The sequence below is a fragment of the Dermacentor andersoni genome, chromosome 6, assembly GCF_023375885.2.
Source record: "Dermacentor andersoni chromosome 6, qqDerAnde1_hic_scaffold, whole genome shotgun sequence".
Taxonomy (NCBI): Eukaryota; Metazoa; Arthropoda; class Arachnida; order Ixodida; family Ixodidae; genus Dermacentor; species Dermacentor andersoni.
The window spans coordinates 55659071-55676981 of NC_092819.1; the positions used below are offsets into that span (position 1 = coordinate 55659071).

The window sequence follows — 17911 nt, forward strand, 5'->3', positions numbered from 1 at the left end:
AAAAGGGCACTGATTGACCATGAAATCTTTATTCTGTCAAGCAGCATGCAGAGCGTTACCGCTGTGCAAGAAAAACAGGGGAGACGGAAAGCGAGCGTGCGTGGAAGCAACACAGTATGATCGAAATCACCCCGATAGGAATTGTATCTCCTTCGGAAGACGTGAAATGTAAGGGAACGTTACGCATGCATCGCCACTGTTTTGGGTGTGGAAGGCCTCAGATATCACTCGTGCGCGCTCCTCAGTTTATTTCGGCATTACGGTGCAGTCTTTAAAGAAAAAATGCATCACGACCACATTCAATGCAATGCAGAGGCAGGTGGCTATGTTTTGCTTAGCTACTGACCTTATTTGAGTGTTCGCAATCTGCAGTTCGTATCATCTGAAGATTACTCTCTGGATAGGTAGGCACGTGTTCTATAGATATATATAATAGTTATAAACAATTGCTCATGCTATATACTTTCTATTTCTAGGCGACAGTAAACGGCAGTAAGTCTAGCTTGTAGGCATGTAGCTTATGCAGATACTTACACGCCAGAAAGTTGTGAGAATCAGACTGGTGGAATTAGCCGCGACCAATTAAGGCCGTGCTCACGTCACCATTGCGACAACGGCACAATGGGCTTGCAACAATGTTTAAAGGGCGCGTAACAATAGGTGGAGGTTTGAAGTTACGGGAGGAAAACACGCATCTTAATTTAATTTCGTTTTTGTCAGACGAAGAAACCGCAGGTCATATAACAGCAGATGTTTGTCCGATCTAAGATAGCATGCTGACTATAAGCAACATCTAAAAAACCCGGGTGGCCCAAAATTAATACACAGCCCTTTACAATAGCGTTCCTCATAAATGATTGTACAGTTTCGGCACGTCGAGCCCCACAATTTAATTTGAACTATCATTAGCCACTCTCAGCTCTCCGGTAAAAATTTTCAGAGAATAGGCTCTCGAACAGCGCAAGAAATATTGGCGATGGCAACACACTCGTCTCGTGTTCTCACGACAGGGTGTTAGGAAAACATGAAAGAAACGTTGCTTTATGTGGAGAAAACATGCACGTGTGCCACGAAACTAATCAGTAAATATTAGGTAACCGAACCTCCCCCACCCCTTAGCAAAATGTTTACCCTTGCTCTCAAATACAGATTCCATCAATGCAGGCCGGCGTTGAAGTCCTTGTGACCGCTCTTGAACGACTGCACGAAAAGCACAGTGTGATCCTCGTTTACGATCGTCCTCACGACCGCGTCCTCGCGCATTTTCTCATACCAGCTCGAAAAATGCGGGAAACCTTGGGAGCTGGGCATCTCCAGCTCGGCGTAAGCCGCGGACAGGCCACGAGCAAGCTCGAAAGCTGGCCACACGGCGTAGTCCACAAAGCCCGGTGTAAGGCCTGCGAGAGATTAGGAAAACCGAATCAGTACTGTCATGCCATCGTGAGCCTCGTTTACGTAGATCATAAATGGCGACTGCCTTCCCCCAGCGATCTCCAGTTGCCCCTGTCTTGCGTTAGCTGACTGCACCCTACGTAGAGATGCAAAATTTCGGGTAATACTGAAAGGCCCGAAAAAAAAATCATTTTTAATTTTTTTCAGGAACAATTGGAAATAAATTATATTATAATAAAAAAGTTACCTGCCCAACTCTTTTTCTCGCGTTGTGTGTGGGTCTTTTTCTATCCCTGTCATTGTCCAATTGTGCTTGCAAATTGTATCATGAATACGAACAAACTAGCCCACCAACGTGTACGCTGTGCAGGTAAAAAATAGCAACATGCTGTGAATATATTTTATTCGCTTGACTAGAAATATAACATTCAGAGTACCTGCCGCAGTCAAAGTGACATCCAAACATCATCTTTCGACAAACACAGCATAAAGGTTTCGTAACACAAGCACGCAAAACAAAAACTATCCAGCAGTGATTCTGCATCGGTATCTTTGCTTTCGCTTGGGGATTTCTAGGGCAGAACGGGGACTCTTAATTTGGTCCTCTTTCTGCCCACATATCTTTAAGTTATGGCTTCGAGGGGCTAGAAATTTCGGCCAAATTCTAAGTTGCTCAAGAAAAAAAAAAAACAGAAAGAATAACGATGTTTTTCCCGCAATATATCACTTTCTTTTCGACCATTCGCATCTCTGAATAAAGGGAAAATCAGACATCCACCCACCAAGTGGATGTCTGACTTTCCCTTTATTCATTACTTCTCTCCACCTTGCGGGTTTCCGCAGAACTACTACGTCATTCGCATCTTTAATCCCCTGCATGCAACGCCTTCAATTTCAATAGACCGCCACACCCTCTGCCGTCCTCGATCAACTGCGTTTCCTCTCCTATGGTACCGTTCTGTTGCTATCAAAGACAACCGGTTATCTGCTCAAACGTCTAATGCAACTTGCCCAACTTCTTTCCTCGCGTTGTGTGCGTGTGCCTATTTCTATCTCTGTCCTTGTCCAGCCGCGCTTGCACATTGTATCGCGAATCCCAAACAACCATGCAGCCTGACATCGTGTTCTTCCTAACCTTAACTTTGTCCCTTAACGTACCGCCTATGATTTTTTGTTCCCTCGCGTCGCTCGTTCACAATGGCGCGGCCCGTACATTCTTCTCAAGTTTCTTTCAACACCCTTCAAGTTTCTACCGAGTATTACGAAGCTCAGAAATTTTTTATTGTGCTAGCGATGGTGTTTTGCGGTTTTTCATAATGTGTTCTGCCTGTTTACGGTCGGTTTCTTCGTATATAAGTTAGTTCTTAATATCTGCAGTCTATGGAACTGTGACATCATTTTTTGGGGTAATTTACAGAGTTGTAAACTTAATTTATGGAAATTGTTTTCATTTCACGATTTTGAAATTGTTTTAAAAAATGAAGACCTAAATAAGGAATCTAATTCCTATATGGTCACTAGATTTTCAAGCATTTACGCTTGAACGCAACAATCCTCATGAAAATTGGCGGAGTGGCTGCCAAAGAAAATGATATCCCAGTTGCCATGCATTTTATACAATACCATCTGAAGCAAGACCCCTCTAAGATGGAGATGAACCTATACGAGATCGGCGCTACTTTACATCACAACACATCTCGACCATCATCGGGACCTTCAAAAGCCGGTCAGGAGCTTTGCTCCCAAGATGTATGAAGGGTATACGCAAGACCACTTCGCCAAGGAACCACTACCAGGGCAGCAAGCCGAACCAATAAAAGGCTGCTGCGTGTTCCCGAAGTCATCAACGATGAAGAAATCAGCGAAACGTTGGGCTTTATCTAATAAACCTAGTTATTTTGTACTTGTCTCACCAGTCTAATTTCAAGTGTTCCCCAACCATTCAGACTTCAACTCAATGTTCACCTTCGAACACGACCATGATCATTCATTATTGAGGGCGGGACACTGGTGATTAACTTTGTCACTGAGTGCGGCACTAAGAGCTGTTGGCAGTCAGAAAGATGACATTCAAAAGTCTCTTTCTAATCTTAAGCCGTATAACACCAATCTAACCGCCGATCACTATGATCAGGAGGAAAAAGTTCAGAAAAGACATAACCATTTAGAAATAGGCTTTTAGACATAGGCGGATGCAAAAATAAAGAACAAAGTTTGCGAGAGGTTGGCAGCAAACGGAAGTTTGTTGATGTATTAATAACAATAGCAGCACAGGTGATCCTTACTGTGAAAACCTGTGCACTAATACTTATACGTAAAACTAACAACTGTTCCGTCCGTCCGCACACCGTAACCGAGCCCCCCATCAAAAGTTTGGATCATTCCACACACACACAAAAAAAAAGAAAAGCCCGCAGATGGCTCCCTGTGGGAATCGATGTTAAAGCCAAGTTGACGAAACGACCATGAGAGCACCAAGACGTAGGCGGTTGTTTCATGACCTACATGACACGCATGTCATGACATTCACGTCATGACCTACCATTTATGTTCATCACACACTATTGTCATACTATGCCAATTTCGGTACACACCAAGACGTAGGCGGTTGTTTCATGACCTACAGAACACGCGTGTCATGACAATCATGTCATGACCGATCATTTATGTTCATCATACACTCTTGTGATACTATGCCGATTTTCGTACATACCAAGACGTAGGCGGCTGTTTCATGACCTACGTCGCATGCATTTTATGAAATTCATGTCATGGTCTATCGTATATGTCTGTCATACACTGGTGTTATACTATACCAATTTTGGTACACGCGAAATTAGCGAAACGACCGTGAGAGCACCAAGACGTAAGCGGACGGACAGACGGACGGACGGACGGACGGACGGACGGACAGACAGACAGACAGACAGACAGACAGACAGACAGACAGACAGACAGACGGACGGACGGACGGACGGACGGACGGACGGACGGACGGACAGACAGACAGACAGACAGACAGACAGACAGACAGACAGACAGACAGACAGACAGACAGACAGACAGACAGACAGACACCGTCAAAATGGCAAATGTTCGCCAAGAAATGGTTCGCATTGAAAAAAGAAAAAAGGGCGGCGAGGTATGAAACACACATACATCAAAACACACACACAAAAAGTCAAATTTACCGCCACTACTTGCACGCGATGCGGACACACGTGATGCCCCTTGAATGTTCTGACTGTACTTCCTCAACTTAATAACCCACCAGTTTCTTCTGTTCCTGTCATGAGAAGAGTGATTTTAAAATGGCAACATTGGAAACTCTATTTGGCCCTTCCGCACTACGAAAAAATAAGTGAACGAATTTTCTGTAGTGCCGTGTAGGCGGCTTGTCGAGATTTTCTTCGGGCTTCGGCTAAGCAGCGCCGAAGCCACAACACGAATATGATGACAGTAAAACCCAGTGGCGCGAAAAGACCACGTTCGCATCAACCACGTACATACGCCAAGAACCATCAAGTATAAACCCCATGCAAGCGATCTTGTACGCGACAGCGACAAGCGACGCGATGGAGATGGCTGTCGCGTTCGCTCGTCGCCTACAAGTTGTACCCAATGATGCGAGCGATGACTTCGAGCGACGTCTCCCCAGTGTTGACGGTATGAGGGCAGCAATATAGGCACCGAAACTAGCGTGGCGTGTGCTTTATTAACTTAAGTTGATGTGTTTTACTGTAAAAAGCAGCATAAAATGTTTCTGAAAATCTTGCAGTAGGTTCTTATCCTCGCACGTATAAAAATTCAATCGTTTGCTCGTTCCCTGCGACAATCGGAAGTATTTGAGTTACGTAGATCCAGTTCCGGCTTCGCGCTATTCGCTAGTCGCTCATAGCACTTCCGGGCGACGAATTCTAGATTTGCAGAACCGAGCGATCTGTTCACGTGACGGCCCGACCAGTCGCTCGAAACCGTCGCTCGTCACTGTCGTGCACAAAATCACACTGTGTAGACTTCTACCGAAATTTACAAGCGAATACAGCTTTGAGCTCCGCTTCCTGCATGCTATAATTGCCTACCTCTATCGTTGCCCAGCCTTTGTCAATAAATTTTGCGCATTTTTTTCACATGAATACAAAAAACCATGAAGCGCATGTGGTACTGTTAAGGAATTTCATCACCGACTTACTTCTTTTAACCTACACGTTCTATAACTCGAGATTCTAAAAGCAAATTGACAAGATGTTGCGTTAGAAATTATCGTGCGCTGGCATTTTTCTTCACCTGTCACAAGAGAGTTATTTGCATACGCATGAAATACGGGCTGTTTCAGCGAACACTTTCAAACATTTTTTTATTTAATTAGCTGTGGCAGGTAGCACAATTCTAGTCCATGAGCTGGTCTACTCGAAGAGGCGGACATTACTTACACAATAAATTGAAACGGATAATCAACTTAGTAATAAAAATTCACTTATTGATTTTTTCACTAAATATCACTTTGCGTTTTTTTTTATGGCACATATTGCCTTTTGACTTTGTCAAGACAACGCCTGACACGACCGCGCCCAAGGAAAGGGGATGAAGATCTTAGGGCAGGTTCACGCCAGGCGAATGTGTTAGTACATAGATAAGACTGCGTAACCCGCGTATACTGCGTATCTGCAGCAAATGATAAGCTCGGATTTCTTGCCGAAAAGTGACAATCAGCAGACAATGCCAAGCCGTGTCTTTTCTACGACCTAACTTATTTGCGCTTTTCCTTTTTAGGTTTTATTGCCGCTTCAAGTGCGCCTGTATTCATAAGCAACGTTTACATGAACACGGAAAAGACGAGTCGAGTCGGCCTGTCAGCCCGAGCTCCGGTCGTTGGGTTCATGGAAACGCTATAGTGGGTCGGGCCGAGCTAGTGTCGAGGTGAGTTCCTTCAACCCCCCTGCAAACGGTCGGGTTGACTCAACTAATCCGATCCGCTTGGCGGGATGGACGTAAACAACGTTTAGTAAGTCTCGGTCAGCTTGACTTCTCACTCGATCTCCTCGCGTCCAGCTCTCGGAAACGAAAATGTAGGCGTACCGCGAAAGAAAGCGGTCTTCCTCCTAACCAGCTCCTTCTCAAACCGTGGTATCTTCTCGAGAAAGCTGGCCCAGTTCTCCTCCGTGGTCCCTTTTCTCATCAGGACAGAGACAACCGGCTCGATTGCCTGCAGGATAAGTGTAAACATGTTACTGCGTCAACAGTTTACAGACATTAGAAAGTAGTTTGAGCTAGTCCGCATATGCATCGCTTTTCACGCATTACAGGGTTATACACCGCAGAGACGCGGAAAGCTAGAGCATAGTGTCCTTATAGAGGAACAATACAAGAGCAACGCCGGTAGCGACCACTCGTGACGCTTTGTCAAACTGCAACCAGTTAGAAACATTTTCCCTTTACATGGGTATTTGTCTGAGACACAAATGTCAACGATTACGTCACCGTCGATGCTTTAAACCAACATCTCAGTGCAATATGGCTGCTAAATGCAATAATAGCTCTGTATCCTCTCTGGTTAAACTCTGTGCCACCAGTTGGCCCCACCAACGCGGATGCCCAGGCGTAAGTCTCCAGTAGTACGGCACATTCCCTAAAATGTAATATATATGTACGCGGACATGCTATAACTGTCCAGTTGTTCGTACACGCGCAACTATTCCCGGAATAGCAGAATACCAGCGAAGTACGTGAGCAAAGGCGCCCGTTGCGCCATCTCGTGAAAAATAAATTCCAGTGTACGACAACGGCAGGAAGCGAGACACACAGGGGAATGCAGCGCTGGAACTACTGTAGAAACGAAGTTCAAAAGAATAAAGACTCGGGCTAGTTTGGTGAAATGTCAGCATTTCACGTGAAGCAGGTTTTCACTTAACGTAGTATTTAGCGTTAAAAGGCGTCGTCTATTCGCATCAAGTGTACGCAAGGTAACTTTTGTTTTATAATCGTAGATAATTACGTTTCAGAGCAATATATATACTAGAGCAGGTTCAACTCCAGTTGACATATACGTCTTGCGAACCACGTTTGGTTCGGTAGAGGATGGTTCTTGTGAATCACACAATTGTTCTGCAGCCAGCAGTCAATGCTTCTGCAACACCCTGCAAACTGGTGCGGAGGGCTGTTTTTTTGTTCTGATACCCAGTAACCCACGCCGGCGCAAGATAAAGTCATTAAGAAGCGACACATATGCAGCGGCACATACCCAACTTGGCGTCCAAGAGGTTCATCGAAGAGTGGCATTTAGACACAGTGTACCCAACGACACATATCCACGAGAACGGTCCACGTTTTTATAGACTGCAGAACCCTTGGGATCAGCCCACATTTTGAGACTGCACTACGTTCCCAACGGATCCGCACACTTAAATTGCACTATCTGCAAGAGTCGGCCCACATTTTTAGCTGGCACACAGCCAGTGGCACACAGACTGCAGTACCTTCAGGATCGACCCACAATTTGAGACTGCACTATTCTCGGGATCGGTCCACTTAAACGGCAAGGTAGTCGCTGCTGAAAACTGGGTTAAGTTGGCCAAGAACGCTTCGCATTAAAACTCGGGACTCTAGTGCAGACTGCGTTGTGTATTGACATCCCCCACGCTGCCGCGTACCCAGGTTTGCCGCATGAAACGGTTGCGAAACTAGTCTCAACAACTTCGCTGTAAAAAGTTTCCAATGTATTGTAGTTAGACAAAGCGCAACAGGATGTCACTACCAACGTTGCCACTCTAAGATCACTCCTGTCCACGGCTCCAGTAGACCATTAATCCATAAAGGGTACCGTGCTTACGGACAAGCTAAAGCCCTCTAAATCTTAACAAGGCGGTTGAGCTCACGGGCAAAGCAGCATCCAAGAAGCTCCTATCCAGTGCCTTCAGGTACGGATCACTAGGCAGCATGGGCTTCGTCTGTGGGTATGCCTCCTCCAGGTACTCAATAATTGGCATGGAGCCACTAATGAGTTTGTCATCTTGAGAAAGCACCGGTACGGTCCCTGCAGGAAGCACCTCCTTGCACCACTCCGGCCTGTCCGCCAGATTGATGTTGACCACTTCATGACTGCCGATGAAAATAATAATAATAATGTGTAGTAAACTGTAAGATCGTTGTGAAGGTTCGCCTTCGTTTGCTCATGCATGCAATCGTTTTATTTAGGTGAAACGCGTGGTCGTCCGCCTTCTCGGGGTTTCTCTCTTTGTTTGTGGATTTGTTGCCTTGTAATACTGTGCGGTTGGCTCTCACCGGAGTCACTTCCTGAGAACGCGTGCAAAGCCTGCTGTCGGAAGGCGCGGCGGCTGGACGCGGTTCGGAGAAAAAGTTAGCGGCATGGGTTATCGCACACTGGTTCTCGCAAGCGCCATAAATCGCGCAGCGCGCCAATATCGGCAGCTGGAGAAGGGAGTTTCTGAGGGATGTTCGGGTCAGCGACGAGGCGGCGCGGGCGGCTCGGGTGGTTCGGTTGGCGCCCACCGCCAGTGTGAGCTATGGAGCCCGTACACGTGGTCCCGGCGCTGGGGGGCCAGAATTTGCGCGGCTGAGCGGGCAGTGTGGTCTGAGACTTGATAGACAACGAACCGATCTCCCAAGTGCACGATCTGAGCGACGGATTGCCCCGAGGCCTTTGCTCAGCCGCATTCGTTAACCATGTGCATTCGCTTTCCTTATTGACTATATTCGCAGTGTAACCTCTGATGTCTGCCTGCAATTAAACTCAGTTAGAATTAATGGCATCCATGAGCTCTTGAGTCCCAGAATACCGAAGCACGAGCACAGGGCAGCGGCTTATGAAGAGCCGACAACATCAACAAACTAAAACACCAATAAAGGAGAACCCGGCGGTGGAGGAAAGAAGAAAAACGTACTTAAACCATTCTCGATTATTGTCGATATAAGCGGATAGTCCGAACAAACAAGTGAGCGAGCGGGCGATTGACTGAATGAGCCAGCGAGCCGTCGAGAGAGAGAGAGAGAGAGAGAGAGAGAGAAAGAGAGAGAGAGTTTTCTTGCCGTCCGACTATCGACCTACCAAGAAAATGGCCGAAAGGGCCAAGGAATACCCTTTGGCAGGCACGTTATCACAGTGTCATCTCCTTCTAGCATAAACTTAGATAGAATTGATTCTGCTGGTGAAAGCGCGATGGGCTACGCTGAAAACAAACTAAAGAAAACTTAGTGGTACATAACGAAGCGCACTGCAAACGGTCCCCGATTTGAAGAAAGCGCGTGGAAGACAAAGATCGCAATAATGTAAAGATGGACGCCACAAGCACAACTCGCGGCTTCCGTTTTACGTTCTTACGGCATTTCCAAATATAGCCCCCATCAATATGTAGCCAAGTCTATAGCTTCATTTTTTTTTTCACACGAACCACACATTTAAAAATGACTCCCACAAGACCTCGCTGTGGGACATTCTGGACCTTCAAGGAAAGAAATAGAGTCCAAGCCGAAGCAGGCACAAGGAACGTTGCGGCAGCATGCATGTCGTGTTCAATTACGAATACAGCCATCTCCCGCCGCCTGCGGTGGTTCATTGACTACGGCGTCGTGCACAAGGTCGAGGATTGGATAACCGGCCGCGATGGCCATGTTTTGATGGGGGCAAATTGCAAAATCCCCCATCAAAATATGGCCATCGCGGCCGGTTATCGAATCCTCGATTGACTACTGCGTCGTGCACAAGGTCGAGGATTCGATAACCGGCCACGATGGCCATGTTTTGATGGGGGCAAATTGCAAAAGCCCCCATCAAAACATGCTTCGGGTCCACGTTAAAGAATCCCAGGGGCTCAAAATTATTCCCGAGGCCGCCACCACAGCGTCCCTTACGTTACCCAATGAGCAGTTACCGGGCGTTAATCCCTACAATTTAACGGACGTCAATTCAGAAATTTCACAATGTCGTTTCAAGTATGCGGTATTTCCTTTTGTTTTCTCTTCACATATTGCAGCATCAGGGGATAGTTTCATCCCCTGGGGAAATAAGGTTTTATTTTCTCTCTCTCACCATATGTTTCGGTATTGTTCTGGGAAATGTGGCTCAAAATGTTACACTTGTAAAGTTGTAAAGAAGTCAGGCAGAAACATTGTCATACTAACCAACCAGTGAGCAGATCGGTAGAAGTGAACCTAGAGGAATACTATCTACAGAAGTTACAACTGATGTACTTGCGTGAGTTTTGATTTTGTTTTTCAGCCCGTGCCTGGCCCTGTAGCAACTCAATGTACCACTGATGATAGCCTCGTTTTCAATAATGAATAAAATTTACAGAAAAGTAAAAGGTGTTCTCTCTCTCTCTCTCTCTCTCTGTATTATTTATTTTCGAAGCCGTAAGTTTTTAGTAGGTCGGAATTTGTTGTGTCCGCATGCGCGGTGGCGGAGAGAGAAAAGCAGAAGCCAGGAAGGTTAACCAGAATAACGTCCAGTTGGCTAACCTACACCGGGGTTCAGCCGCGTTCATTAACCATGTGCGCTCGCTTTCCTTACTGGCTGTATATTCGCAGAGCACCGCGTGCTCCCACAAAAACAAACGGCAGCTGGAAGGATTTGTGTTTGAGTTTCCGCGTAACAGAATTATGTTTCTTTCGTATATTCGAATTACAATCCGATGCTATCGTCTCTGCAGGTTGTGTGTAAGTCGTACTTTACGAATTTTATGACGTATCTTACTTTGAGAGTGTGAGTGCGTGAAAAACTTTAATAGCTCTAGATTTGCTGGTCTTCTGCGGTCTTCAGATGGCTTCGTCCATCTTCTAGCACAACGGTCGGTTGCCCTTAGTCCAGGGCTCCGCTGGATGCTGCTGCCAGTTGTGCTCGCCGAATGAGACCTTGTTGGTCGACCTGGCGATCGCTGGAGAGCACTCCCTCCCATTGCTCCGCACTCGGGTTTGGTATTACGGGTACCACGTCTATCTCCTGGCATGCCCACGTTATGTGATACAGCGTGGGTGTTTCGTGGCACCAGGGGCATTTGTCATTGTATTGTGTAGGATACATTTTGCTGAGTACGTGTAGGTTCGGGTACGAGCCCGTTTGTAGCTGCCTCCACGTGACAGAGTCCTCTCTGCTAAGGGAGTTGTGCGGTGGTGGATACAGCTTTCTGCAGCGCTTGTAGTAATTTAGTATCGCCGAATAGTCTTGGGGTACAGGTTCGGTCCCCTCGAGGTCGCCTACGTTGGATGTTCGGTAATAAGTGTACCCTCGAGCTATCCTGTCCGCCTCTTGGTTCCCTGCCACTCCCGTGTGTCCCGGCGTTCATACTATCGTATGCCTGATTGGTTCTTCTTTTGTTTGTCGTTGTGTTATGTGGTCTCCGGAGCGGAGTATGCGGAGCGCTCCGTACCCTATTCTGCCGCGTAGGTAGTTGCGGCACGCCGTTTGTGAGTAATTCAATTAGTTCAATAACGCACTTGCGCTAGGTGGAGGGCCTACAAGAATGTGGATCAATGCTGTGTTGACGGCACCACCGCCTAGGGCGTTGGCTTTCAGTTTCCGCGTAACAGATTTATGTTTTCTCATATAATCGAATAACAATCCGAAGCTATCATGTCTGCAGCTTGCGCGTAGGTGGTACGTTGCGCAATTATCTAACGCAATTTACTTTTAAGCATTAATTTAGATCAATAACGCGCTTGCGCTTGACGGAGGGCCTGAAAAAAATCACGATGCAGGCTCCACTTACGCACACGTCCGCGCGCGCGTAACACAGGTCGCTTGTAGTGGTGGTGTTCGTGCAACGTAGGCAACAGCTTCGCCGTACATTCACAGGGAAAAAAAATTATGGGGTTTTACGTGCCAAAACCACTTTCTGATTATGAGTCACGCCGTAGTGGAGGACTCTGGAAATTTTGACCACTTGGGGTTCTTTAACGTGCACCTAAATCTAAGCACACTGGGTGTTTTCGCATTTCGCCCCCATCGAAATGCGGCCGCCGTGGCCGGGATTCGATCCCGCGGCCTCGTGCTAAGCAGCCCAACACCATGGCTACTGAGCAACCACGGCGGGTCACTTTCACAAGTGAATGAGACCTTAAATGTAGTCTTCTCCTGCACCACGCACTGCGCACATTCGGCAAAACCAAGTGATAAAGATCGCCGAGTTCGGAATCGATCTTTCGCCAATAGTAACTACGACTAAATAAAAAGAACGTAAGAGTCATGACTTTCTTCGTTTCCTTTTTTTTTCTGAATCAAAGTCGGAGCGAATGTTGTCAGTATACTCACTCAATAGACTTTGCTCTCAGAATGAGCAGGGCTCGTTGCGCATAGGGGCAGAACCTCATGCTGTAGAGCCGAAGTTTTCCTGGAACAAGCGGTGGGAACTTCGAGCCTGAGAAGAAAGGAACCAAATAATACGGGAGAGAAGGCGTGTGCGAATTGTGCACTATCTCGGCAAAATCACATATCCGATTTGTATACAAATCACATGTCCGCTTTGTATACACCGTATCTGTGTCTTGTTGATATTTGAACAATTTCACGTCTTCCTTTTTTTCCTTCTTACCTTCTTTATTCCTTCCATGTTCTTTTACTTAGTTTCAGAGATTATAACATCTACACATTTCAACACCTCTCGCATCCTTAAATTCCTCCATCGTCCCCAAACTCCAACTCGCAAAGACATAAACGGGTAGGGTGGTCGTACGCTGTATTTCGACACCTCCTAGAATCATTTAAAAGGTCATGTAAGAGGTGCTGACTCTATTAAGAAAAGAAAAAGAAATGGTGCAGAAATCCTGCAGCGACGACGATTGTCAATGCATTCGAATAGCTGAACGCCAAGAGAGAGCTATTTGCTTCTTCTACATGATGAAGTGGTGCGCTTGAAAGCGTATATTTGTTGTATATATATATAGTGAGGACGTTTAGGTACCGCTTATTTTATCATTCCGGATTCCACTGATAAGAGAGATGTTAACCGGCACATCTGTGGCGCTAGTATAAGTGGACAGCAGGTGCGTCTCAGAGAGCTCCGAAATTCTGAGGACGCTTAAGCTTCGCCTTTGAAAGTGGAACGCGACAGCATTCAAGGGTCCCTTACTGCGCATCACGTTCCCGGCAACTGCAGCTTTTGTAAGCGTAACCTTTGACAGGCAACACTGGTGATGAACGCCATGCACGAAGGCGAGCGGGCGAGCCTTCTGGTAGAAACGCGGCCTCTCTTGCATGGGCGGCGGATGTGCGGAGCCGAGCGCCATCTGGATGGCGGTGTTGCAAGGAAGCGAGTCCAGCGCGCCGCGATATGAATGGCAGAAATGCTGGAAAAGGGGTTTATGTTTGAGTTTCCGCGTAGGAGAATTATGCTTCCGACGCTACCATGTCTGCAGGTTGTGTTTAGGTTGTACTTTACGATTTTTTTGACGCATCTTACTTCGAGGAATTCAATCAGTTCAGTGACACCTCTGCGCCGCGCGGAGAGCCATGTTTTAGCTGGCAGGGTAGAAGTGTGCAGCTTAAAGAAAAGGTCGCAGTTTCGCCCGAAAGGCGAAGCTCCGAATGCGATAGCAAATTAGTAGATAACTATACGGAGTAAGGATAGTAGCCTTATCGGCCGTGTAAACTTGTAAGCATTAGCTTACTAACTAAATCACCAAACAATTAAAGCACTCGCTTATTGACAATGCGTAGCACTGCGCATGCTTGCACACATGCTCACTTTTTCTTTTCCTGTGCCGATGTTTTCGATAATGTAAAAAAAGATGTTAGAAAAATGTATCTCACGCGTGAAATTGTGTTTGTGAAATTGTGTGCGTGAAATTGTGTGTTTTCTTGTTTTACTTAACCTATTTCTGTTTTACGTAATTTTGCAGTATAAAAAAGCAGCTGCCATAGAAGTATCTTTTCTTTTTTCTAATAACAATCGGTAGGGACCCTTCAACAAATTTGTTGGCTCCCAAAAGTTTATACTTTGTAATTGTGTACTCTATTTATGGTAAATAAACTTTCAAACTTTCAAGCGAACTGTGGACACACTTTTACCTATATAGTCGCTCTGTTGTATACACACACACATATGCACGTGTAGACAGTCGCCTTCTCCAGCTTCTCTGCTGTCCTCTCTCACTGTCCTTTTGCTTCACGAGCCCCATCCCCGTACTGCTGACCACCGCTCACGTGTCGGCAGCCAAAGCTAGACAGTTACAGCATCAGCAGTATTGCCTGACAACACAGCCGCCGCAAATGTAAAACTGCGACACCAGTGCCGACTTGCACGGGTAGTCCGGTTACATCCGGGTAGACCGGGTAGTCCGGTCGCACGGGTAGTCCGGTTACATGTGGGCTCCACTTCCACCGACGGCAAGTTATCTTCACGTCAGCTCTAATTTCCCCTTTTCCTTATCATTTCTACATTTCAATTAAAAGCTACAGTTGAATTTCCCCTAAGCTCCCATTGGTTGCATTATCTGTTGGCTTCGTGTGGCTATAGTTGAATGAGGAAGCCGATCAGTCGACTCGTTTACAAAGGGAGCACTGTGGATGGTAGACTCGAACGTGTCCCTAACTAAGTTGACAATATTCCCAGTCATTCCAAATACTTGACCATCATTGCCATTCCATTTGACCTTTTGACTAACGCCAATCATATCTATGCACGACAGCAATGCGAAGACACTACATTGTCGTTTCTTTTTTCGTTTTTTACGCTGCTTGTATAGCTATTACTGTGCCGCTAAAATGCCATTCTACTGCTGTCACGGTTGGCTGAAAACAGACAAGGAGCACTGTCACAAGAATCAAAACTGGCTGCGAGTAAGAGATCACACTTACCAGATGCAAGGGCCCAGGAGTCCATGTCGACACAACGTGTTCACTCTGACCTAACCGTCGTTCACAAAAGCGCCCAAACTCTGCCCTCAAAGCGGTACACTCCGAGTGGGGCACGATAACCAAGCCGGCTGAAAGGCGTTCCTTTTAGGACAAGAGACAATGCTCATGAGAACGTTACCTAGATGTCGAAGTGGCCTCCAAGTATGTCTACTACGTACGACCCCGCCGCGGTATGCGCTTTATCTGTTGCCGCGAGGAGTTGTCGGCGCGCGGAATACAGTTAGCAAGAGATATTGACACTTGCTCGCGTGGCGCAGTCCAAACTCCTCTTTCCCCTGCCTGCTCAAAACCGGTACTGCTCAGAAGTTTATTTTCGTCACGGGATGGCCTTGGTTAGCGCGTGGCTACGAAAGACAACAGCATATATATATATACATATATATATATATATATATATATATATATAGAGAGAGAGAGAGAAAGCGAACATAGGCGAATGTACAGCTGGACTGCGGCACGGTATCCGAGATTGTGGAGGCCAAGTTGGCGGCATGAAGCTCCTTACTAAAATTACGAGAGAGTCAACTCTGGCGTTGCCATTCTTCAGCGACGATGGGAAGGATGGATTTGTCTGACCTTCTTGCTTGTAGCTTTAGACGTCATTGCGGAATTACTTATTACGGTTACCGTGCTATGCGCGCACGTCGAGGAGCCCCAGGTGGTCGGAATTAATTCGGAGTCCACCATTACGACGCGTGCCTCGTAACCAGATCGCGGTTCTGGCACGTAACGCCCCAGAATGTAATTTAATTTTTAAAAAGTGAGAGGCTTGCGTTTTAAGCACACGTGGCTGTTTTTCCAACCGACTCGTACGAGAAGTGAAATATACAAAGAGTTCCGCGCTATTCTTCCGGCTCTGAGCTCAGTTATCGCGAGCAGCAGGTTCTCGTGACGTATACCGCCATTTTTTTTCGAAAACAGCCGTTTTTGCGGCGCACACAGCGCTGTGTACGTGTCTCATATATATATATATATATATATATATATGTTTTACGCGCTGTCAAATGGTGCACACCGTCGTCTCTGTTCGCTACAGTGTTTCCAGGTGCGGCCTAGAACGCCACCAATTCGTCAACGTAGTAATACCCCCACCTTCCTCTCTCCACACACACACACACACACACACACACACACACACACACACACACACACACACACACACACACACACACACACACACACACACACACACGCACACGCACACGCACACGCACACGCACACGCACACGCACACGCACACACTATAAATAGACAAGCTCAAAAGCTATGCACTGTCACAATGGTTAACGCGTCGGATAGTAACGCCGGATAGAGCTCGATCCACAGTGGTAGCAAAAGCTTTTTTTCCTTCAACCATATAGGCGATCGGCGACACTGAGGTGGCCTGAAGTTCTGTTCGCTTATAAATGTGTTGCTGTGGAGACATTCAGGTGCAGAATACGTCGGCTACTGTGTTCCTGTGAATCTCTACTGCGTTGACCTAAGGATTCGATGACGGCAACGCCGTGACGAACGGTCCCACTAAGCCCAATTTCGAGCTTCTAGCTGCTGTCGCAGTAAGGACGACTTTACTCTGGCGACCGAGAGAGGTCGCGCGCGTGCGATCGACCGCGACTGGAGAACCAAGGGCCGACTTAAGGCGACCGATGCTAACTGACTAATAATTAAACTTTTTATTACTTCTTTACTGCACATATTGCAAAATAGCAATCGTCGCCGGTCAGCTTGCAGGGCATATCAGCTCGGAACTAATTCCTAGGATCACACGAGTCTCGAGATATGCGACGTGAAACTTAGTTTAAAAAAAAAAAACGCTATTGTTTCACCTAGACTTCTGAACAAAACCGCTGTTTTGTGCGCTGAAGCACGGAGGTTAACTGGGGCGCTAGTGTATTTTAGGGAAGTTAATTGGCGATATTTTTGTTAATTTGTCAATTCGGTATTTTGATTTCTTGTGCAAGTAATGTCCGCCTCTGCGAGTAATCCAGCTCAGTTTTTAGAATTATGCTAAAAATTCTCTATTGTATAAAAAAAACACCCTGTAGATAGGCTGCCAAACGTCAGCGAATCACATAACGCGTCAGCCAATCGTAGTTCTTCAGCCGCGCATGAGACCTCTGATGCAGCATCGGCACCGGCGCAACATTGTACGCGATAAGTCTTGCACTGTTCCATGCAGTATCAGTAGAAATAAACATTCGCAGGTACACACGGAGCTATCTCCTACCGATAAGACAGCGTTTATCGCGGAGATGGTGTGCCCCGGTCGTCAAGAGGGGAGACAATTGCGTTGGCCTCCTTCCTGCCTTTCAGATCCCACTGCTAGCTTTGTCTAAATTGTTTCACCTTGGCGCTGGCTTAGGGACAAACCAAGGAGCGTGGAGTCAGCCCATTAGAGCAGCCAGAGACCCCATTGCACGGAACTGTTTAGGCGTTGTATCATTCATTATGATATTGTCGGCGGAGTGGCTGAGGGACACTTCCGACTGACAATCTGTAGGCCAGAAATTCGTAACGCGGCGGAGTGCTGCGCAGCATTTTTTTCTTCGCTTTAATTTTTTTTATATATAAACGTATCGGAAAGAATTAAGGATCGCTGCGGTGGACATCCGAATAATTAGGGTAATAAGAGAATAAAAGATATCGCTGAAA

The 17911-nt window shown here is 46.5% G+C and overlaps 1 protein-coding gene across 1 annotated transcript; it reads right to left on the minus strand.

The window, feature by feature from the left end:
• Positions 1-25: 25 nt before the first annotated feature.
• LOC129382510 (glutathione S-transferase omega-1-like) lies at positions 26-15459 on the minus strand. Its single transcript, XM_055066582.2, has 5 exons — positions 15200-15459; positions 12656-12761; positions 8268-8490; positions 6472-6598; positions 26-1397 (listed from the first exon to the last, which is right to left on the minus strand). Exons 1-5 carry the CDS (start codon positions 15222-15224, stop codon positions 1156-1158), a joined length of 723 nt encoding a protein of 240 aa, XP_054922557.1. The 5' UTR covers positions 15225-15459; the 3' UTR covers positions 26-1155.
• Between the last annotated feature and the right edge of the window lie 2452 nt (positions 15460-17911).